Source organism: Manihot esculenta, chromosome 3 (assembly GCF_001659605.2).
Source record: "Manihot esculenta cultivar AM560-2 chromosome 3, M.esculenta_v8, whole genome shotgun sequence".
Taxonomy (NCBI): domain Eukaryota; kingdom Viridiplantae; phylum Streptophyta; class Magnoliopsida; order Malpighiales; family Euphorbiaceae; genus Manihot; species Manihot esculenta.
Genome location: NC_035163.2, coordinates 22,528,562 through 22,553,442, shown reverse-complemented (window position 1 = coordinate 22,553,442; position 24,881 = coordinate 22,528,562). Strand labels below are relative to the sequence as shown.

Below are 24,881 nucleotides of genomic sequence, written 5' to 3'. Positions count from 1 at the left end.
TAATAGGACAGTTATGGATAGATAATATTCATAATATATAAGAAAACTTTGAAAATCTAAGTGATGCAGACACACATATGTATTCGTGAATTGCGTTAAAGTGAGGGGTTAGGCAGCAAACATCCGCATGCATGTATTGTATTGTCTAACACAGAATTATGACGATTATATACATATTTGATGTTTCAAATAGAATTTATAATGCATGAGTGAGCTTAACATCACGTCTTTTTCCTTTATTCTTTTTTCATTTGTATTCTAGTGATATATAATTACTATCCTACTATAATACCATCTGTTTCTGTCATTCAAATTCGTACGTACGTATGTGCCAGTATATCTTCATCTGTTAAATGGTCATTTAATTCTCTCAGCGTGCATGCTGATAAGACTATAAAGTGATTGTACCTCCTACCTTCCATCACATTACTGGGCTAAGTCATTTCCAAGTGGATCTGGCATGGGTCAATCCGGTCTACTTGATATCGACTTGGAGTACGCGATATTAGACCGATCTACTTTAGGGAGTTCTGATGGGATTTGTACCATACCTTTCTCCGGCGTCTGGCCTCACTCCAGAATATAGAAAATTCAACAATTATCAATACTTTTTCAAATTAAATATTTATACTTTTTCAAAATAAAAGTATTTAAGAAATAAGGGAAAAAAAATTGAAAATTGTAATTAGGGTTTTTGAATTTAAAACTCAACTAAATTGAAATGAAAATTTTTAAAAAAAAAATATTGGGTCACGACCAGCTGGTTAATATAAAGAAACAGAAAGGAAAGTGAAGATCACACTGTCCTTTGTTTGGATGGCAGTTGAGATATTTGTCCCCATTAAGCTACAATACTGCCAATCAAATATCATATCATTCACATAACATAGAATCGCATTTACTTACCCAATAAGCATACAATATTGCTAAGAAACTTTCACTTTTCTTATTAGATATTAGTTTGGTGATTTCATTTACCAATGAATTTTATTGAATTAAAAAAAATCATTCGTGAACTTTAAAAATCTTGTAATGATTTTTTTTTCTTGTATTAATAAGATATTCTGGTATTTTAATAGGAAATAGTTATGTAGAGTGGATTTATATAGACCAAAAGATAAAATTGTAATAAATTTACATAAAATTATAAAATTCTATATATTTGTAATTCATATCTATATGGAGACGTGGTTTAAATGAGAAATTTTCCATTTTAATACTTAGTTTCAATTTTTTTTTTTTTTTAAAAGCTCAAAGTAAAAGGGCTTAAGCTGTTGAAACAATTATAATAATTAATTTAATAATACTAACAAAAATTTTTTTTTTTTCCTTTTAATTGTCAATGAGGGCTGTGAGAGGTGTATGGAAAATAAAGGCCAAGACACAATATATTAGGGTATATGGAATGACTTGGATGTTATATAAATTAGGGTTATTCGAATTAAAAATTTAATACTTGGGGTCTTTTTACAATTTAATTTTAAAAAAATTGGCATGATTATTTATATTTTAAACTTTTATTGTAATTTTATTTAAATTAAAATTTTAATTTAAGAAAATGTGTCTCATTCCACGTGACATACCTCGTTGATAAGTTTATAAAATGTATAATATTGTTAAAAATCCAAACCATTTTTATAATTTAATTTAAAAATTTTTATTTTGATATAATAATATTCAATTCATCAAAAAGAAAAAAAATTATTCAAAATTTGTGGGTACAATTTCTTCATTTTTTGATGAATTAAATTATTGTGTTAAAATTAAAAGTTTTATAAGATGAATTAGTTTACAAAAAGAGTAAAAGTTTAACTGTCTTTTGGCATTATTAGGCTTTTTTTGGTATAAAACAGTTTCAAATTCACTAATTCAATTAATTTGAATTCGTGTTGGACAGATTTCAAATTTACTAATTCAATTAATTTAGATTCGTGTTGGACAGATTTATTAAGAGAGCATAACACTCTTTTCTAAACTTTTAAAAAATTTTCATATTTAAAATTTAAATTTGAAATCTCTAATAAAAAAAACTCTTACTATTTTAATTATTTTTTTGTGAGATTCAGTATCTGAATTAGACTTATCAACGGAGTATAGCATGTAGGATGAGAAACACTCTACCAAGTTGAAATACCAATAAAGGATACAAATCCCAACAAAAATTCATGATCTATGCAATTATACTAAATTTTTAAAATTTTAAATTAAATTATAAAAAAATGCAAAAACATTAAAATTGTAATTCCAATAAGTCTATAAATTAATTAGATAAAACTTGAAAATCTAATTTAAATGTTTTTTAGAGGTGAAATAAATAATATAATTAGAATGATATTCAAATGATTAAAAAAATAGAGAGAGAGATTTATTAGGGGGAAAAAATGGGATCAAATGAAGGAGATGTGTCACCACACTTGCTAGAAGGTGGGTTAGGGAAGCCATGAACCATCCATTTTTGGTTTCTAAATAGAGTAAGAACTTACCAAGCCAAATTCCTAACTTGGGTTTAATCTAACTGGCTAGAGATTAGCCATAGCCCTTAGCTAGAAATTAATTAACCATGGTGTTGATTAATTAGGCTAATATTCTTGATAATGATTGCTCAGTTGATGGAAACACAATAATAGATATATAGGAAAAAAGTATTACCTATTGCTAATTGTACCATTAAAGGAAGAAAATAATGTGATTGCAAGAAAATAAAGCGAAGCTAAAGCTCTTTCATAGGACCCATAGCATGTCTCCTCTCTAATCCCAGATGATGTGATTATTAGTTATTTCTTTCTTTCTGATCTGCAATATTTCTATCATCTTCTATTTCTCCGATTCTTTTTCTTGGTCTTAAAGCTAAACTTCCAACAATTGAACTCGCTGTTTCAAGTGATGTCAAGCAGCAAAGGGAAAGATGTAGTAGAAGGATCGTCGAGATCAGGCAGTGGTGGTATTGCTACTGATCAGCAGAACCCACCTCCGTTGAGCCGGTACGAGTCTCAGAAACGCCGAGATTGGAACACTTTCGGGCAGTACCTCAGGAACCAGCGGCCACCGGTTGCACTATCTCAATGCAACGCCAACCATGTTCTTGATTTTCTTCGGTACCTGGATCAATTTGGGAAGACTAAGGTGCACTTACAAGGATGTGTGTTTTTTGGGCAGCCAGAGCCACCGGGTCCTTGTACTTGTCCTCTCAAGCAAGCTTGGGGTAGCCTGGATGCGCTCATCGGCCGATTAAGAGCTGCATATGAAGAAAATGGTGGGTTGCCGGAGACGAACCCTTTTGCAAGTAGTTCTATTCGAGTTTATCTCCGAGAAGTCAGAGACTCGCAAGCTAAGGCAAGAGGGATTCCTTATAAGAAGAAGAAGAAGAAGAGGAATCCGATGAAAGCTAGTGATGATCATAGCTCAAGCTTTTCCATGCAGTAATCTTTGATTGATTCCTGTGGTCCCTAGAAAAATGTTATGGTAATTAATTTCGATTTACTCATCATTATGCATGGTAATTCATAAACTGATCTAATTTCCAAATATTTATGGCCATTTGTTTTTTGGACAGCTTCATTTTCTGTTGAGCAAGAAAATCTATAAGGTGGGAGGAAAAAGTGATTTCCTTTCTGAGAAAATCATTGCCTTTTTCTTTCCTGTCATTTTAAACCCTAGTCCAAGAGCTTGGAAACCCTAATCTTCATAGCGGACATTTCAAGAAAGATATATATATATATATATATATATATATATATTGTATTTATATAACAGTTGCTGCTATTTATTCACTTTACCTCTAACATCTTTTAAGAACAATTACATGCTATGATTATAGTGTAAAGGAAGATCCTCTCCTTTCTCTCCTCCCAAACACCAACCCCCTTGTCTCTCTCATGCAAGATCTCATCCTAGCTCTTTTGGGACACTATCTTATGCTCGCCATGAATTGATTCAATAAATCTGAGCATATACAAAAATGGGTATTTAAAAAAAAAAAAACCCTCATGTTATATATATGCTGATTGATGAATAGTAGCCCAGGACAATAGATAGACAAGATCAATCAAATTGATGCTTATTGGGTGTGCTTGTTTGATGTTGGTAATTACATCAGCTGTATTGTTCAAGATCTGGCAACCAATGTAAAATGTTCTCTTGCTGCTTTGTCTGCATCTTCTTTGTAATATTTTCAGTTTCTCTTTTACAAAATTTTAAACTTCCCATTACATGTAATGTCCCTTTCTTTGGTAATTCTATATAAAGGAATGCTAACTAAGATACTTAAAAGAAAAAGACGGTTTTAATACTCTTATTCACTATTTATTCACTTTTCAACAAGATAGAGAGTATTAAATAATCATTGTCTTAAATGTCTATGATTTATTTTCGTTAATTCGATTATATTTTTCTGCTTAGAAAATTACATAATTTTTCATATTACCCCACATGTTTTGTAGCTAACAATATAGTGTGTGCCTCTGGCTAGGCGAATGTGCAGAAATTCTCCCAATTATTGATCAAATAAGTCAGATTTCAACTTCATATGTATATATAAATTAATAATTTCATTTTTAAATATATCCATCCAATTAGATGCAAAATATAATTATTTAATCCAAGTGCTAGCTTTTGCTTTTGTAGCCAGATTATGTCTTATTTGTTTGTATACCATCAATTTAATTTTGTTCTTCCATTTCAGGCACTCAAAATTTTCAAGAAGTCTTCCATTCTCCATTGCCATTTTGAAGCTCTATCACTGTTTCCTTTTGGATCAAATTGCTAGTTCTTGGTCTCTGAGCTTTAATCGTAAAGCAGTGTAAACTATAGCTAAAAAATGAACTGATGAGAGAAAATGGATCAAAGTTGAAATTAGGTAAGTAAAAATTTTTCCCCTCTTTTGTCCATTTAAATTTGCTATCTTATGATCAAACATAATCAAGTGTGTTATCTTTCATCATGTACTATATTATCCAAATGTATGTATTCTTGATGGATCCATGCATAACCTTATGTACATATCTATTTGCAATTTCCTTAATTAATTGATTTGCCTAGCTTGATAATTATTATTAGTGGATTAATATAGCATATTGTACATATTCTATGTCAATGTGTGCAAATTGTGGAAGCATATCTAGAATTATGTATTTTTGTTGTTAAATTTGTAGAGAGGGCTAAGAATATTAAACATTAATTTTATTTTATATACGTTTATATATATATATCCGAGTTTTTTGATTCATCAAAATGACCGGCTAATTTAATTTTTTTATCTTTATTTATTATCAAAAGTAAGATTTTCATTAATTCTCAACGTTACTTATCTAATATAAACCTACCTTTATAATATCATGAGCAGTTAAAATCTATTATTTAGATCTGTTTATAATATTATGTTAAATTTAAAGAACTTATTAAATAATATTAGTTCATTTTATTTAGATTTTTATAAATAACTGTGTTCACACCTTAAAATGATAAGCCGTATAATATTGCAACCCGACTTTATTCCCGGTATAGGATTTTTCATTCTTGTAACACTTAATTCCCTACTAGAATTGATATATGTACATACATCTATCACTTGAATTGAAGCAAGAGAAGTACAATCATGATAGGTTAGTATTCCCCACCTGCATGTGTATAATGCAAAATGTCCCACATCTTCATAATGTACATTGGTTTTTATGATACACTTATTGGATTCCTTTTTGGATATTTCTATCATCAGTAATTTCATTCATCATTTTCCTTGTTATCCCTTCAAATCTTCATTTTTCCAACATTTATTTCTAAGTTCCTTCAAAAATCTATGGAGTTAATTGATCTTCTTGACAATTCTTGTCTTGGATGAACTAATATATATGTTGCCATTTTTAGAAAACCACATAATCAATTTCTTCTAATCTAAGTTCCAATTCTGTCAGAGCAAATTACATGCTAAACAGAAAATAGTAACAATAATAATATTTTTAAAATATGAAAATTTTGAATTTGTGCGTGAGAAATATTGAGGTTTAAGCAAGGTTTTGCAGATTTTAACTTCTATTTCTTATCATCAAATTAATGGATTGAAAATGTTTTATTTTTAAAACCTTTAAATTACTTAAAAATCTTTCTCCTCTCTTGAACAATAAAAAATAAAAAACATTTAAAAAACATTGAATATCTTACTTAATAAAATCTTACTTTAAAAAAAATATATTATTTCGAAATACAAACATTAATGTGCCATATATTATAAGTTATTACAAAAATGAACATTTATGTTTCACCTTAAATCTTACCATGTAAATGCTTATGAAAAATCTATACCAGCTTGAATTAGAAAAAAACAAATAGTAGACTAATGAGTTTCGACTTAATAATATTTTTTTAAAAAACTTTAACCCTAACTAGAACTCAATAATTAGCAAATTAAGAATAAAAAAAACTCTTTCAAGTTTTAAACGAAAGTCTTTTCTTTTTTTTCATTTTAACTTTGAATTGTTTATGGAATTCGAAACCTTCAATAATTTGTTAATAAATTCTTAAAAATTTAAAAACATTTATTTACTTCAATAATTTCTGATACTATTTAGTAACCTTCAAAAATTTGTTAATAAATTCTTAAAAATTTAAAAACATTTATTTACTTCAATAATTTCTGATACTATTTAGTATCAGAAAACAAGTTTAACTTTAACAATAGATCTACGTATGGTATTATTGACATAGAAAAATATACAATAGAATGTAGAGAGAATTCCTAAATTTGATAGATGATAGAGAATAATGGAATATATCTTAAATGCATTTTTTGTAATAAAAGTTTTAGACACTCCTTTTTTTTTAAGCTAATTTTTGAATAAATTAAATCTAATGGTATCAGAATTTCTCATCGATATTGGGTTTTCCATAAATATTTTACGCTGGAGTAAAGTTCTAAATATGATGAGTTTTCCTTCTTTAACTAATTTTTGGAGTGAGTTAAGTTTAATTTAAATTTAACAATCATTATATATAGTTATAAGCGTAAAAACAATAAAAACATACTTTACATCCGTTATCTTTTTATTATAATTATACTAACTAATAACATTCGTGTGTTATTGTTGTTTGTGAATGAAGTAAAACAAAATAGGAATCGTGATTTTAGTTTTCATAGAAGAGATAATGGTGAAGGTTCAATTAAATTGGTAGCAAAACACTGCAACCAATTGAATTCTATATATTTTTGGTTATATCAATAAAAGAATTTTAGGTTTTTAAAACATAAAAAGAAACATTTTATCTCTTTAAATTAATTAAATTAATAAATTTTAAATCTCAAATACTCATGTGACCAAAACATGATAATGAGAAGAGCAACATTTATGTTATATCACCCTAGGATCCCGACAAGAAATTTAAATTCTATAGTAATAAAGTCAAGCCAATTATTTCCCAAAGGAAGTGAATTTTAGTTCTACATTAATTCATCCAAATTACTAAAATTATATATTGATTAATATGTCATTCAATATTAAGTAAAATATATATTATACATTATCTTAAAAAATTTAAGATAATAGTGATAAATTATTATTTTATATATTTTAATTATATTTATATACGGTTAATAACTATGGTTGCTAAAACTGTCCAGTTCAGAGATGATTAAGACATTTACTAGACTTTGTTGCGGATTAATGATGGCGTTTTTCATTTTTTTTTTTCAATGATTGCTCTTTCAAGGGCCTTGCAAAACAATGTGAACATTGTTAAAAAATTGCAACAATTTAGAATTATTACTTATATTTTTTTGTGATGAATAGAAAATCCACTTAAATTATAATTTTATTAAATATAAAGTAAATATTTTATTAAATATATTATTATTTATATAGTAAAATAATTATTTTTTTATGTAATAATTTTAAATTATTGTTGAATTATTATTTTAATAATATAATAATAATAATTTTATAATAGCAGTTAAAATACTCTAAAATGCAGTGTATTTTTGAATAAAAAAATAATTCAGTATTTTGAGATCTTCTAAATTTTCTTGTCAATTTTAAAAAAAAGTTACCCCAAAAAAATTTATCGGGCATAAGAGATGATTGATGGATCAATTATTGCGCTATAATGTGCAATGATTTAGGTTTTTTTAAAAATGATTTAGTATGTATTTAATAATAGAATATTCAACAATTAAATTTTAATACAGATACTCTTTAAAAAATTATATGAAATAAAAGCAGATAATTCCTAAATTAAATAAAAAGAAAAAAACAATTAGGAAAATTAGTTGCCACTTTTCCTAAAATTATGTGTTATATGTTTATTCCCACGCAAAAGAGAAAATCAAGCATACAAAATTGTTGCTTTTTTCTTTTTTATTTTTCTTCTATATATATATATATATATGCTGTTTAATATATAGTCTCATTATTATTATTATTATTATTATTAGAATAATGAATTTGTATTATTATTTTGATTTATAAGATTTATTATTATTATTATTATTATTATTATTATTATTATTATTTGTGATTATTGAATCTATTACTAATTATGGTATGACTATCAAAATTAAATCTTATATGCAAAATTTGCTAGTGCCATTGATATCAGATTTTTTTATAGGTTATAGCAAAATTTTTACGTATATAAATATAAAAAGTTATAATATTAATTGTACTTAGAATTGTTTAAAATGTTTTTTTACTGAATTAATTATAATCTAAAATTTTTATAATTTTCGATTATAATTTTAAAAAAAATTAAAAAAATATTTAAAAATGAGTTTAGTTAAAAGAAAATAGATTTTTATTTAATTTAATTTTCTGGTATTGATTAATTCATTCATGAAAGTAAATTTACTTACCAAATTAAGGGGAAAAATCCAAATCATGTATTGGCTTAGAATTACTTGGTGAGCTAACTCCAATTCTTTTTATTTTGTTAATATCCCTATTAATTTCTTTCTTTTAAAAAAATTATTTGGAATTATTTCTGTCGAGTCTATGCTTTGTTACTTGTTAGTGCTGGTATATACAGGGTTGTTCGAAGAGGATATTACATTGAAAGACAATAGTCTAGCGGTATGTATGTCTCGTACTGGCACGTGCGTGGAGGAACCAATATTATTCTCCTATCTAATTGTATGTACGTTCTCATGCAATCAAAATATTGTATTACTATATTTTAAAATTTATACAATACCCTATTGTGATAGTAATAATTATGAAATTATTACATTTAACAAAACAACAATTTGATAATAATTTTAAATTATTATAAAAAAGTTTAATTTTCACTTTATATAATAAATAAATTTTATTTTATATTCAATAAAATTATAATTTTAATAAAAATAAATAAATTAGTATTTTATATTATAGCAATGAAAATAAACGTTAACAGATTTCAACCTATTACCGTTAACTTAAAACTATAATTTAAATATATAACCTAATAATTTTTGGGTGAAGCAGTAAATCTATTTTATAGTAATGTTAATACGTGGAGAGGATGATGTGATATAACACAGTACTGAGAGATTACGGATTAAAGAAAAATTACTTAAAAAGGGAGAGGAAGGATTTGGATTGACAGATAAAAATAAAAATAATATCGGCTGATTCTAATTCATAGCGATGGATGGAAGAAGGGTAAGAAAAAAGCATTAATTTGTTTGACATCCTTGTTGAGGAATTAACAAGTCATTAATGTGATGCCCCTCATCAAGATTATATAATTGTATTGATTATAGTTAGCAGGAAAAAATTATTTAGATTTAGATTATAGTGAATTTAAAGTATTAAAGAAAATTCACTTATTTATATGTTGAATTTTATCACGCTTTACAAGTATAACATAAATTCATTACCATCATAATATTGATGAGATTTATTGTTACATTATACATGGATAACATCTCAAATGTTGCAGTAGTAGTAACACTTGGTTTATACAAGTTTTTAAGGATGAATGTTCAATCGTTTTAGATCTAAAATCGATCGGACTAATTTTAGAAATATAAGCGAATGTAATCAAACTGATTTTTTTTAAAAAAAAAAACATCAATCAATTTGATTTATTATTATTAGTATTGTTATTATTATTATAATTTTGCTCCTAGCTTGGCTGCTTATTTTGATCTTAGAACTCAGAACTACTATCGGAACAAATGAAACCATGAAAAATAAACAATTAAATAAATTTTTTTCAAGAGAAATCAGCAAAACAAAAATGGAAAAGGGAATTTTTTTTTTTTCTTTTGTTTTTTCTAACGTACTCGTGAAGGCTGTAGTATGGAGAACAGAAGAGTTGAGATGCCTCAAATCAAGGAAAAAAAGGATTTATGGAGAACAGAACACAGCTATAGTCATAGATGAAGAGAAGTGCAGTAGCGGTAAGGGAATGGAAATAGAGAAGCTTCAACTTCAACAAATCGACAGCGTCCAGGAGCTACAGAAAATTGTTCAATGTAACCGTTATATATATAATGGTTAGATATCAAAAATTGATTATAGGATTTATATAAAATTCACCATAATCAATTGGAAATAATAAATTCAGTTATATCGTAAACTTTATCAAAATGAAGACATGAGATTGCAGGAGCCCAAGGAGTGGATTTGGTTTTAAGGTGGTGTGGTTCAGTTGTGGAGCGTTAAATCAGTGAAACGGGAAAGGGCGAGGTTTTTGGACGCAGGAGGAATTTTACCTTGCATAACATAATACGACAAGGTTCTAATCAAAGTTACGTTTGGTTAACTGAATTCTTTTCAATCAAAATCAAGCTAAACTGAATTTATTAAAATATTAAAAACAAAAATCTAACCAAAATCTTCAAAAAATATATCAAATTAAATTAAATTGGTTAAGTTAATTTTTTTGGTCTACATTATTTACTTAGCATCCCAATATAAAATTCTTAAAATTTACCTGTTTTTTAACCAATAGTGCTCCCATATTAATCACCTTCTAAAATTTGTATTTTAAACTTGTGAAGTACATTCATTATTCAAAATATAAGCAATAGAAAATTGATAATTCTTTAATTTGTGAAATACATTCGTTATTGAAATTATAAACAATACAATTTTTCACACATCTACAACTTCAAGCAAATAGAAAAAAAAAACAACTTAAAACTAAAGTAGAATAGTAGTTTGAAGAAGCTGAAGCTTTGATTATTGAACCTTCACATGTTGTAGAACCTAATCTAGGAAAGAAGAAATGACATTGTTCAAAAAGCAACAAAAACTTGAAAATTTTCTCCTAGAGAAAGCGCAAATCCAAGTCATGGAAATTTCAAACGTTGAAGAAAATGTAGCCAAGGAAACAAGAAGAAAAATTGGGTTAATATCTCCTACAGTATCTTAATTTAGGTGATTGTACCATTAATGTCCCTTAACTACAATTTATATCATAAAACTCCTTAAACTTTAATTATCATTAAAATCTATGTGACCTGCTATCATCAGTTTACAGGTTAATCTATATATAAATTCCACTCACCCTCCATATCCATAAACTTAGATGCATGTATCACAATTGTTCTTCAACTTTAATTTGCATAACAAAAATTTTAAATTTTAATTTAATTCAATTTTCTTTAAAATTTTTATAAAAATATTCATAGTAAATTTCAAATTATATTATATATTGAGCATACGATTGTGATATATCCTTCTAAGTTTACATACGGGCGAGTAAAATTTAAACATAGTTCACCTATAAAACAGTAACATCATATCATAGAGATATTAATGATATTCTTTATGACACAAATTGAAATTAAGAATATTATTAATACAACTACTTAAGTTAAAAGGGAAGAAGTGAAATTAACCTAAAAAAATTAATGATTTTTCAAATTTTCTTATTCCTACTGAATTGAAGTGTGATTGATGATTGATCTTCTATTTATAATTGTTCTCAGAGATGCAAAAGAAAATATAAAGTTCTTCATTTCAAATTCATTGCTATCCAAAAACATAAGAGTTAGTTTGTTCTCTAAATTCAGCTCTTCTTCCACAAAACAAAAATTCAATGTGTAATTTCCAACCAGAGAAGAAAAGTTCTTGTTGTGTTGTTATTTAGAAATATTAAACTTTTTATTCTCATTGTTTTATGCTTGTTTAATATATCTTTAATTTGTTTTAATTTAGTATTCCCAATGAGATACTCATAGGTCTAGTTAAGAAAATGAAAATACCTGTTACTAGGCATTTTATTAGAGAGGAGAGCTCATTAGAAATGTCATCTCTCATTCTTGTGTTCTATTCTACATCATTGTGTCTTGCCCCTTCGAGACAGAATGTTGGATGCTATGTCAGCCCTGAGATACCGGGGAATAGTCACCGGATGCAAGCTCAATTTAATTTCAAAGCTACGAGGAAAGGCATGAAAAAGCAATTCTGGAAAGCAAATGCCAACCTTAAAAGTGAGGAGACTTTGATCAAGAAAGCTAACAGTGACCACCACGTTCTTTGTCTTGTGTGGCGGTGGTGACACAGACTTGATAGCATATTCCCGATTCTTTTGATGCTGATGAAGATGCGGCACTAACAGCAGAAGAGTATGATTAATGTCTAATACTTTTTATCTGTAAAGGGAAAAAAAGGGAAAAAAAACAAAGGAAGTGTCAAGTTCACCCTTTGTCCATGTTAAGGAAGCAGTCTCCAAGCCAAAATTATTGCATATTCACTTATTAGCTCAAAGATTTCCAGAATCCACTCCTTTACTGAATAATAAATACATTACCCAAACTTCTAAGAGAAAAGGTGGATATTCCCCATCATTAGATTTTAAAGTTAAAATGTTGGAGCTTTTCACCATACTTTGCCAACCTGGAAATGAAAAGAAATTACTACTAGAAATGCATGAGACTGATGCTAACAGATAGGACCATGTCCAGATCACATTTTCTGATATCCTACTTGCAAAAGGACGACACTGCGTGATCATAATTCTACAAAATGGCTTCGCAATCTTGAAAGTAGGTAGATAGTGCACAGCAAATACTAATAGGAAAAGAAATGTCCATACCAGAAATATGTCACATAAATGGCTAGATTTGATTATTTTGGTTGGTCATTGAAGCATGGAAGCCTAGAATCTTCTTTCTTCTTCTTTAATCAGGTTTCCATATCAAGAGTGTCCAGGGTTACTATTTACAACACGAGAAAATTGCCCATTAATCAGCTATAGTCTTCCAATTGCTGCCACATATTAACCATTCTTACAGTTTCTGTTTATCCCACTAAAATCCCAAGTCCCCATAGACATTCAGACCAATGCCTATCAACTAAACCCTCCAAATACATCAACTATACGCTAATCTTCATGCCATCTGAAAATCCCAATAACCTGTTTGTTCAGTTTCTAGACCTTCTTTTGAGATCAAACCCTATTGGATTTCTAAGCACATCCTACTTAGTACTTTCCACATAACTAAAAACCCTAGAATCTTATTACTTTTCACCATAACTAAAAAAGACCATAAAATCCCTAACCTTATCAAGCCTAGCCTATATAAAAACACTAAGTAGGCACATTTACCCAACTCCATGCTACATTTTGTAATGCCAAATTTGGGAGACAATAAGCTAGAAAACTTGCTCCATTCCACAAGTGTACACTTCCTATTTATCTTCCATACAATGTTTCCATTGTGGAAAAATGAAGGCACAATCTTTTATGTTCATGTTTTGAATATTACACCTAGGTCAGAGCTCCTTTTTTCTTTCAGAAAATATTTTGCTGAAAACTGTTACCACAAATATGACAAATATATTGAAACAAATTGACCAAATAAGCTATACATTTAATTGCATTAGTGAAATCTATGGCCCCCTGCAAGCTTTTAACGGTTTTTTCTGTGGCCACTTTCTCTGTCTAATGGTGCCACAAGCACACACGCACATGATGGCACACACAGAGGAAAAGAGGGAGAAAAGAACTCATGTTATTTGTGACATTCTCTCGATTACTATTGTTGATATATACATATACTTTCCTTTTAGGTGGTCCTTTTGTATTCACAAACATAAAAACAAATACTATAACATCTGCACTCATGCCTCATACTTGTGGCATGATATTGTGCCTTGTCAATGAAGTTATTTGGTGAAGGCTACATATCCTCAGAAACAACAATAGCATATGTAACCAAACTGTAATGACTTGTCTAATTTTCAAGCATGGTTAGTACTTGAAATTATTTTAAAAATAAATAGATATTAGTAAAACTCAAAAACTTATACCTGCACCACTTTGCTGTTTCATCTGCATCACTAAAAACCATTTTTAGAATTCATTCTGCCAAATGACAAGTTCAAGATCCACATCAACAGCAGACAGAAATTATATTTATACATACACCTGGCAACTGACATAAAAAATAACCAGTGAATAAAAAATTAAAGAAACAAGGGAAGGACCATAAAACAGGAGTACAGTAAAAAGAAATAATAAACTTCAAATTTCTTATGGTTTGAAATAGGGTCGGACATGAAAAACTAGTACCTGGACTTGCTATGATCCATTTGTACAGGGATTGAAGCACCCAACTTTCCTAAAAGACACTCTGAGAATATAGTTCATATTCACAAAAGTAAACAATCAGAACAACAATAAACATATCATCAGTAGTTGGTTAACTTATAAGAGCTCTGTGACTCATTACAAAATGCACTTGGAAAAAAAGTTAAAATATAAGACCTGCAAAAGAAGAAAACACTCTGAGAATATAGTTCATATTCACAAAAGTAAACAATCAGAACAACAATAAACATATCATCAGTAGCTGGTTAACTTATAAGAGCTCTGTGACTCATTACAAAATGCACTTGGAAAAAAGTTAAAATATAAGACCTGCAAAAGAAAAAAATAATGCCTCAGGAAAGCAGACCTAGGAATGTCTCCATATCTCAGACAAATTAACAAACTACTAAGAACAATCATAACAGTGGCACTATTAAGTAGAAAGATCATTTGACAGCAGCAAATGTAGATCCCATCTGTTCAATAGCCATCGGATAGGTGGTAGTTGACATATCACACAGGGATTTTTAAAAAATAATTAAGAAAATTTTAGATAGAAGATAACTGAAAGATTTTAGAAATTTAGTTATCTAAATCTTTCAAGAATATTCCAATATAGAGGTAAAAATAAATACATTCTCATCTCAGGGTACCTAGTACCTACCAAAATAAATACAAAATATTGGTTCACATTGAATCTTTAAGTGCAAATAAAGAAGAAGATCACTAGTTAGCCAAGCATACACATATACAGAACCTCAAAGCTCCGATCAGTGCCTCAAAAATTATGCATCTTCAAGTGAATCTCAACCAATCACAACAAGGCAACAACTCATTTTCAGCACCCATTTCTAGAAAACAATTGCTGACAGGACTCCTCAAACTACCAATTCTTGTTCTGCCACATGATCAAGACCAGCTGTATCAAACTTCATGCTTCTTGCGACATCAAAGAAATGGGCAACAGCTTCTTCAGGAGTCCCGACAAGAACACCATGTCCAAGATTAAGAATGTGTCCCCTTGACCCAGCACATCTCACAACTCTGGAAAAGAAGAACAACATGAGAATCCATCAGATTTAGAATTTTAGGAAATTCAATTCTATTTCTTATTTTAATTACAACTAAAACTGCAATATTCATTAATCATAGAGATCTATCAAGATTAACAGCACTCCTATTTTACCATGATTTTCCCTCGCATAATATACCAATCTGAGAAAAATGAACATGGAGCACAAATAAATATGCCTGGTATAGTTTGGAAGTAGCTCAATCAAACACATAGTACTTGTGTTAGAGAGTGGCAATTACTTTGTCCCTGTTATGCTAGGTATAGAGCCACTAACACAAAAACTAATTCAAGTAATTGCCATTTACAAAGAAAAGAAGTAACAAAAGTTTTCCAATTTGGAAGAACTTTTAACAAACTGAATTGAGAAATAAGAACTTCATTGCTACGAACAAGCAAGCCTTGGCTCACACATACTCAAATTCAAATATTCATAAGCAAACAGAGCTGAGTATGGTGATAAAGTTAAATCAGAAGATTTCGAGTCAATCCGCAAACCTTTGAATTTCATCTGTCAATGCAGGAAGAGGTGAAAATAAGTAAGCAGGGTCCACATTTCCCTGTACACTAATCCCACTACCCAAACGGTTCCTTCCATCTGCCATATCCACTGTCCAGTCTAGCCCAATCACATCAACTCCAGTTCCTTTCATACGCTCAAGAAGTCCACCATTTCCATTAATGTAGAGAACAAGTGGCGTTTCAGGGCATTTACTTTTTACTATACGGACTATCTGCAATTTCGGAAATGCCAATATATAGTTAAACTAACACAGCATAAAATGCAATTCCACATCCAGTATTTTTGTAAACTTATGATGCCATTTCTGTCAAAACCAAAAGATAAGGTAATCCTTAGAAGGTAATAGGACATTCATGCATAACATTTTATTTGTCCAGACAAAATAATCTTATCATATTCACAACTTTTGAAACCCAAGAAAAGATACCTTGATAACCAACCAAATCATTGACATTGCTTTTTCCCTGTAATTTTTTCTTTCTAACTGACCCAAATAACCAAAGAAATTCAAAACTTAAAAGGATACCATGTCATACTCATTGGTCATTCAAATAATTTACCCCTTCTAAGACTCGGGGGTAATTTTGTGATTTCCAGCTTTACTGGAAAACCTGTCTAGATGTCTTCAAGAGTCTTTTCTCTTTAATATTTAAATCTTATTTTGATTCGTTGTTGGTTTAGGATGATATTATTTCTTTTAGTTCTTCCACGGGGTCTAAATCTTTAAGAGATGTAGGACCCGTTATGAGGTCTAATTTCTATAATTTTTAGGATTAATTTTACGACAACATACCTATATTCGTGATGTCTACTTATAAGCCAATAAAAAATCTTGAAATTTTGCCTCTCAAATTGTGTGATGAGATTATACCCTACATGTGATGCCTACGGAGTGAAGCCTAAATTCTATGGAAGTTAATTGTGAAGCCTAAATTCTTTATTTGCTATTTGCAATACTCTGCATGGTGTCATCTACAAATTATCCTGTAACAAGACAAAATAATTTGTTGAACTATTAAATGGAGAAATCTCCATGATCCTTAAGTCATGATACCTAGAATGTAAAAGAGTTTATACAACATATAAGAACCAGATCGAACTCACTTCTTCAATATAAGGCTTTGACCAACAGTCCCACATGCTAGGTGGTAGCTGTCCACCCCAGGAATCAAATATTTGAATGCAATGAGCCCCAGACTCCACTTGGAAAACAATGTAGTCGGCTAATGTCTGTGTCAAATGAGAGAGAAGAGCCCTCAGTACATGCGGAGCTGTATGGCACATACTTTTTATGGTAGTGTATGTGCGAGTTGTACCACCTTCGACTATATATGTAGCAATTGTCCAAGGTGCTCCAACAAAACCCAAAACTGCAGCCTGCCCATCAACCTACATCAAACATAAAAGCATAATTTGGAGGTTTGGTCTTCATTCCACAATAAGATAAAATAACACATACTTTTCCTACTGTCTATTTGAAAGCGAATAATAACCTCATGCCGCAATATTCTAAGTGATTCCCCCACAAAATGGAGTTTCTCTAATTCAATAGAATGTAGAGCCTTTAATCCTTCTTCAGAACGAATTGGAGTCTGAATGACAGGCCCCCTTACTTCTTCTATGTCGAATGGGACACCAAATGCTGGTAAAGGTGTAAGTATGTCAGAGAAAATAATAACACCATCAGGATGAAAAGCTTCCCAGGGCTGCAAAGAAATTTCCACAATGAGATCTGTTGTCTCTGACCTCTGTCTGAAGGATGGGTATTTCTCTGCAAGCTTCCTGTAAACAGCCATATACCTTCCCGCCTGACGCATCATCCATGCTGGAGGCCTATTTACAGGTTCTCCTCTTGCAGCCTTAACCAAAAGTGGATCTGAACATAATGAGGCAAAGGAAAAGTAAACGAAGAGCAAGATATAATGGATAAATAAAATAAGGGTAGAATACTTAGAATCTTCAAGGAAACACATGACATATTATATGTCCCAAATTAAATTAAGGTTCAATAACAAAAATTTGATTTATTGTCCATTTCAGTAAAGCTCTTAATCCTAACACTGCTCCTGGGCAACAATGGCAGGGATGACAACATCTGAGCAGTAGTAGCCTCATCTCTAGCTACCAAGAGTAATTCAGGTCATCTTAGACCAGTTGCTTTTGAGAGCAGCCATACAAACAATGTATACAAGCCATGAATAAAAAAGAAACTAACTAATCCTTAAGAACTTGGCTAATAGTAAGACATAAATAGCTTAAGGTTATACTTGGTAGAATACTAGATCGTAATCAAAGCTATACTGTAATTGCATCATGAGTCGTTACTTTGTTTTATTGCACATAGAAAATATATCGTAATATAGTCAGTGACTCAAAATTTTAATTTAGGGAGGCCCAACTAAAATATATTATTTGTTAATCAAATACTTAAATATTGATTGAAGAAGTTTATAATTGATTGTTGATGATAAGTCTGCAACAGTAGACAGCTAGAATGAAGAAGTTTATAATTGATTGTTGATGATAAGTCTGCAACATCAGATAGAATCTTCTATAGCTATAAAATAAAAACATTAAATTAATGCTTAAATTTTTTGAATAAATTGGCTTGTTAAGAATTATATGGAAGTGTTGTTATTCAAAAATACATAGAATGTTTAGTATTTTGAATCACTGAATTTAAAATACACTGATGGCCTAGAATTAAATCTTAAATGTAATATTTTTAAAACAATTATCAAAATGAAATTTAATTAAAATTATAGATTAATAAAAAATTGACATGATGCTAACTTGTAATATTATGAAAGAAAATAATTTTACCTTGATGAATGAAGAAATTTCTGGAAGGAAAAGGTTTCAAAAATAGGAATTAGATTATTAGGCTAAAATCACTAAATTTTAAACTGATTAACAAAATAATGAGAGAACTATGTTGGACTTTCTTTTGATGATCTTCTTCAATTACTTAAATTTCAAATGATAAAAGTTGGATTGTTAATTTCTTGAAAGAGAAATACGGTAAATAAAAATTGATGGAGAAAAAGAAAGCGTAAGAGGCAATTACAGTTTGGAATTTTTTTCTTGGCAAGAGAGTTTATATTTTACTATTGTTGTCCTTCGTTTGGGTTCCATAAAAAACAATAGTAATAGATAATATTAATTTTTCAAAAACTATCACTATACCCTGAAAATTTGAAAATTTAAGGGGCCAATGTCCCTTGGCCATTATGTGGATTCATCCCTAGATGTTATTAAAATACTTGAAGGTCCAGTATTTAACTCTGTCCAAAGTGTTCTGATCAAACCTATAGCACAGAAATACTCATAAAAATCACCTCCAATTACACTGTTTCTAGAAGTGACATCCCAAACCAGCCTCATGTGGAAAATTAGAAAATGTTGCTCAAGCGCTCATTAGAAACAGCACAACATACTGGCAAGTACATACATGTAGAAAGAAGTATACGTATACTAGCAAATACATGTAGAAAGAAGCATACCATGTAACTCCACCAAGAATAAAAAAGTTAGATCAAATTCAAGCAAATACCACTTGCATCACTATTGCAGTATTCCCACAGTTGATCCAGACATTTGCTGATACACTCACATAGCTATTACTATTTATTTTAATCAATATTCATCTTCAACATGACTGTTTTACTCAGGTTTACACAATGCATTCATTCCTAACTCAAAATTTTGCCTCTACTATCAATTCTTCATGACTGTCCCAACCCTTTTCAGTATAAAAGAAGCTAAAAAGCATATTTCCCAATTAAAATTGAACAAATGGGGTAATGTGAATGAGCAGTAAACAAGAACAAAAAGGAAAAGAAAACATACCAGAAGAAGAAGAAGAAGAACACGAGACTTGGAATCTTGGGTTTCTAAAGAATTTTCTAGTAGGGCAAGAAATGAAAAACCCGACAGAACGATTAAACTGAAACCCTAGGTGTCGAGAAGAGATGGAAGAGGTCCTCCATGATAAGGAACTGCAAGCACTGCAACATTTCAACAGATTAAACAAGAATCAAAATCGGCGGACTTAGAAAAAAAATCGAATTGAAGAAAGAGAAATTACCTGGTGGGGGGAGAAGAGAAACTCATTCTTATAGAAAAAATAATGAGAAAGATATGTGTGGGTAAGGCAGTGTGCTTGTTTCTTATCCCCTATCTCTCTCTCTGCTCCCGAGTATTGTAAAAGCAAAACCCGTTATGTCTGTTCCTTCGGCCGCTCTAATCCTAGTGGCGACCACCGGCCCGGTCCGGTCCGATTTCTGGTCAGAATAGGTGGTTCCGGTTCAAGATATACTACATGATTGGTTTAAAGGAGGGAAATGACCATTACTACCCCTCCCTCTCTCTCTCACTCTCTCTCTGTTCTCATCATTTTTTTCCTTTATAATTTTTTACACATATTAAAAAAAATTATTAATTTTTAATTATATGTATTTTAAAAATCATGAAACATTATTAAATTTATTTTCAAAATATCAATTAATTAATTTTTTAAAAATAATATAAAATTAAATAAATTATATTAATCAATTTATATATTATTATAATATTAAAAAAATGATAGTAAAAAAATATTAATAAAAATTATTAGACTGAGGGTGAGGGTGTAATTATATAATTATTAATACATCATTACATAATATATAAAATCTTAAAATATGATTATTTTTTATGTATATATCTTTTTTATCATTTATGAATAAATATTATGACAATTTTATTTATTTTATTATTTATAATATTTTTCTATTTGTTTATTTTTTGTAATTATAAATAATTTATTGATATATAATATAAATTTGGAGACATACAAAATTTATCATTAGTAAATTTTAAAATGGTAATGAGTTGTGAAACCATCTGTATCTCAATCTCATGGTATAACTTGTGATGTGAAAGACACCGCCGTTATACACAATCAAGTGTTCCCATAGACCGAGTCCAGCAATACGTGCATTTAGTTGAAGATTAAGAGATCATAAGTTCAATACTCCAATCTCCATTCCGGACAAAGAAAAAAAAATTATACACAATCAAGTGGGTAGGAAAAAGCGTACAAGAAGAAAAAGGTCATCACATTCCAAGTTAAGATCAAGGGTGAGATCATTTTCATACCAACTTGGGAAAACCAAAAACAAAAACAAGACGATAATCACTAATGGAGCTTGAGAGAGCTGGAATTCAATGATTCCAGAGATGGAGGCAGTAATGATCAAATGAAAAAACCTCCAATCATTCTCTTAGCCCTTTCAAGCTTACCTGGACATGTCAAAAGATCTCGAAATAAATTGCTCATACTTGCAAATGATGATATAAATCCAATTTCATGTAATAGCTTTCTCAAATAGTGTCCTACCTAGCATCAGCATCATACTTGACCAATCATCTGATGGGGATACACTAGCAGAGCTATTCATCACAGTCAATTTTCCTGCTCCTGCAGATTAATGTCATTTGCATTTAGCTCATGCTCTGTAGGTCACTTGGAGAACTATCAAAATTCTATTATTATAGCCTCATCCAAGAGGCCTGATGGCTTTCAACATAGGCTGTTGCTTTAGAAGAATACTAAAAACAAACAACGATTACAACGTAGTCATCACCTACGAACATGACAAAGAATGCCAGTTAGCTATAGCAATGCACTTGTATCTTCACTAAATTAAATTCTCATAAAACTGAAACACTGAATAAATTTATTTGTGAAGTTCAGCTTTAGGCCAAATCCTACAGTAAGTTCCTTATTTTGGGGGTGCAAATGTATGCTAAAAAACTGAAGAACGTTCTGCCACATTTACATTAAATATAAATCCATCCCATTTGGAACAGATTATAGAGACAAATGATACAAGCATATGCACAAAGTCACTTTGCTCAAAAGAAATACAGAGTACTACACCCGTGCAATTTTATCTGGGGTGTCGATTCTCCATGTGTCAGAAACCTTCAAAGCATCTAAAGAAATGAATTCCCACATGAAGCAATTGTTAAACTCCATTGTTATTCAGAAACTTAGATGCGAGAGAAGCCCTTCGAGTAGGAAATGGCCACCATCTGCTAAGCCCAAAACCAAGGTTAGACTTTTCCTTTTTATTGCATTTATTTATCACTTTGTCAGCAATAATGGTGTAGTTTGAACTGCTTATGTCCCTGAAGTAACAAAAATTACTATCATCACAATTGTAGGCCTGCTGTGTACTTCCCACTCCACTGACCACCAAGTTGTTCTTTACAACCATAGCACCCTGCGTGCTCTGCAGATTTTTCAGAGAGCTGGTCCCAAATCCAAAACCAGCCTCTTTTGATTTCTTCTCACTGAATCCCAGAGTGAGGTTTGTTACATAAAAGGCAGAGCCATTTCCTTGATCCAAAAATTTAGAGTACATGTCAAAACCAAAGTCTTTTACTGATCTGAATGAATGAACAGAAGAGTTAAGCTTTCCGAAAGAAACACTGTCATTAAAACTAATTGTCTGATTCACAATCTGCAAATTCCCATCCTCACCCATCTCCATTAAGTTGCTGTAACTGAAGTGTTGATTAAAACTGGTAGTGATATTCCCAAAGGAGGACTGCACCCATCCATTTGAGGATATTGACCTTTGAGCCGTTGACAAGAATGTTCCATTCAAATCCTTGAAATTGGACACCAAAGAAAAAGCAAGAGGCTTACTCTCATGTGTCAAGACCATCCCTTCAGTTCTTGTGCTCTTATGATCCAACCAAAGATGCAAATTTGCATCTATGAACCAAACATTCAAAGCATTAGTTACACTAAAACCTAATTCATGGGTCTTTCCATCCAATATACTCCCTAAAAATGGAGTAATTTCTATATCATAAGATGGGAGATTGAATGAACCAATGCCAGTAATAGGTCTCCACATGAGAGGATTGAACCCACCTGTAAAAATCACAGTAAAAGGCCAAACTGCACCAATCACCTCTGCATCAAGACTAACCACAACCTCCCTAAAAGGACCATTTCCAGGGCTACCAGTAATATTATTAGCAATAATATACTCATTAGGATAATTTGAATACCAATTCTCATCATTCTCGTGAAAAGAAACATAAACCTCCAATACAGCCCTGTACACATTTTGAGGAATCGTAAATTCCTTCAATTGGGTATCATTCGAATTCTGAATTTCAAACCACAACCCATCATTCAATGGCAGATTTCTCGAAATGGGTAAGATCAAATCAGCCTTAGAACTTTGTGCAGCTTTCATATTATTCAACCCATCTTCATTATAGCTCAATTTCTCTTCAGCAGGATAAAAATAAAAAGTTAAATTCACATGGTACACCCCAGTATAAGTAGAATCAACAATATTACCAAGATAAACAGCGAGTTCTTGAGTCTCATTCTTAACAAGCAACGAATGATACCTTGTTATGTCCTTTTGCACAGACCAAAAAGTTCCGGTTGCTCTTGGCTCAGCTGTGCAGCTTCTGAGAAGCTCAACACCACCTAACCAAACCCCAAAAATGCGATCAAATTGCCTTCCCTTACAAGTTGCATTCCATTCGAGCACGATCTTGGAGAACTGATGAGATGGGCAATGAGAGGGAGGAGTGTAGTTTGCAAGAACTGGAGGTTTGCCATAGGTATAGCCGAAATCGTATTGGAGAATGGTGCGTGCACAAGGTTGAAGTTTGGGGACATTGATGGGTTTTGTTACTTCAAAGTAAACAGTTAGCGGGGTGTCATTGAGGGGTTTGAGAGGAAAAGTGGAGGAGGGTTCAGCAAGGAGGGTTGATTTGAGGAGTTTGTTGGCCTTGTGAACGTTGGCTGCGGAGACGAAAGGGTGGAGGAGGAAGAAGAAGAGGAAAGGGAGGAGAAGAGAGTAGAGAGAGGTAGCCATGAATAGTTGTTGTGCTGTTGCTTTTCGCTGCTCTGAGTCTATTTTGTTTGAGAGGGGAGACAAAGTTTGGAGTGAAAGACAAAACAGGCTGATAGCAATGGCTGTAATATATATATATATATATATATATTATTTATTCTCCATATTATATAAAAATTTATTAATTTTAAAATATAAATTTAAATATTCTTATTTTAAATTAAAAAAAAAAAAAGAAAAAAAGTGCAGAACGTGTCTCCAAAATATTGGAAATAACTTTTATTAGGATATTAGTAATTTAACTTTTAGAATGTCCATTTCAAAAAAAAAAAACTTTTAGAATGTGTTAAAACTATGTATTAATTTTCGTTTCTTTAATGTGTAATAATCTAAAATTTATAAAATTTAATTTGACTAAAAAAATTAAGTTAAGAAAGTTAATAAATCAATGGTTAATTTCTACAGAAAAAAAATTATTTTTCGATTTGAAATAATTTTATTCCTAAAATCCTGTTTCCTTAACAAAATAATTCACATTTAGATTTTGTATTAAGGAATTATTTATTTTACAAAAAGAATAAATAACTTCACAAAAACTTTTTTTTAAGTGTGCAATGCTAAAAATAGTAACTAGTTAATGATATGCTTTTCAATTGTTAATAATAAACTATATATTTTATTAATTTTTCATGTTTAGCATATCATAAAAAAATAATTTGTTTAGTTATATTTTAATTAATAAATAAAAATGAAAATTCTCTTAACATGATTTTCAGAAAAAAAAAAGTTATTTAAGTTTCTTAAATATAAAATTTTAGTCAATTTCATTTATTATTTTAGTTGTATTTTTTTTATTATTAAGTTAGACTCTTTAATACATTCAAGATAGTTATTAAAAATAAAA

The 24,881-nt window shown here is 30.1% G+C and overlaps 3 protein-coding genes across 4 annotated transcripts; 1 reads left to right on the top strand and 2 right to left on the bottom strand.

Annotated features, from left to right (window-relative positions):
- Positions 1-2,660: 2,660 nt before the first annotated feature.
- LOC110611104 (protein LIGHT-DEPENDENT SHORT HYPOCOTYLS 7) lies at positions 2,661-5,048 on the top strand. Its single transcript, XM_021751235.2, has 2 exons — positions 2,661-3,462; positions 4,682-5,048. Exon 1 carries the CDS (start codon positions 2,884-2,886, stop codon positions 3,421-3,423), a length of 540 nt encoding a protein of 179 aa, XP_021606927.1. The 5' UTR covers positions 2,661-2,883; the 3' UTR covers positions 3,424-3,462; positions 4,682-5,048.
- Positions 5,049-15,032: 9,984 nt separating this feature from the next.
- LOC110611944 (uroporphyrinogen decarboxylase 1, chloroplastic) lies at positions 15,033-20,350 on the bottom strand. Of its 2 annotated transcripts, none has more exons than XM_021752530.2 (6): positions 20,191-20,350; positions 19,953-20,110; positions 17,597-17,979; positions 17,208-17,492; positions 16,079-16,314; positions 15,033-15,552 (listed from the first exon to the last, which is right to left on the bottom strand). In XM_021752530.2, exons 1-6 carry the CDS (start codon positions 20,214-20,216, stop codon positions 15,387-15,389), a joined length of 1,254 nt encoding a protein of 417 aa, XP_021608222.1. In that variant the 5' UTR covers positions 20,217-20,350; the 3' UTR covers positions 15,033-15,386. The 2 variants fall into 2 exon arrangements, with proteins under 2 accessions (XP_021608222.1, XP_021608221.1); XM_021752529.2 differs by having other exon boundaries at positions 17,597-17,986; positions 19,954-20,110.
- Positions 20,351-21,780: 1,430 nt separating this feature from the next.
- LOC110610676 (peptide-N4-(N-acetyl-beta-glucosaminyl)asparagine amidase A) lies at positions 21,781-24,091 on the bottom strand. The gene has a single exon (XM_021750714.2). The coding sequence runs from the start codon at positions 23,996-23,998 to the stop codon at positions 22,115-22,117; it is 1,884 nt and encodes a 627-aa protein (XP_021606406.1). The 5' UTR covers positions 23,999-24,091; the 3' UTR covers positions 21,781-22,114.
- Positions 24,092-24,881: the final 790 nt, after the last annotated feature.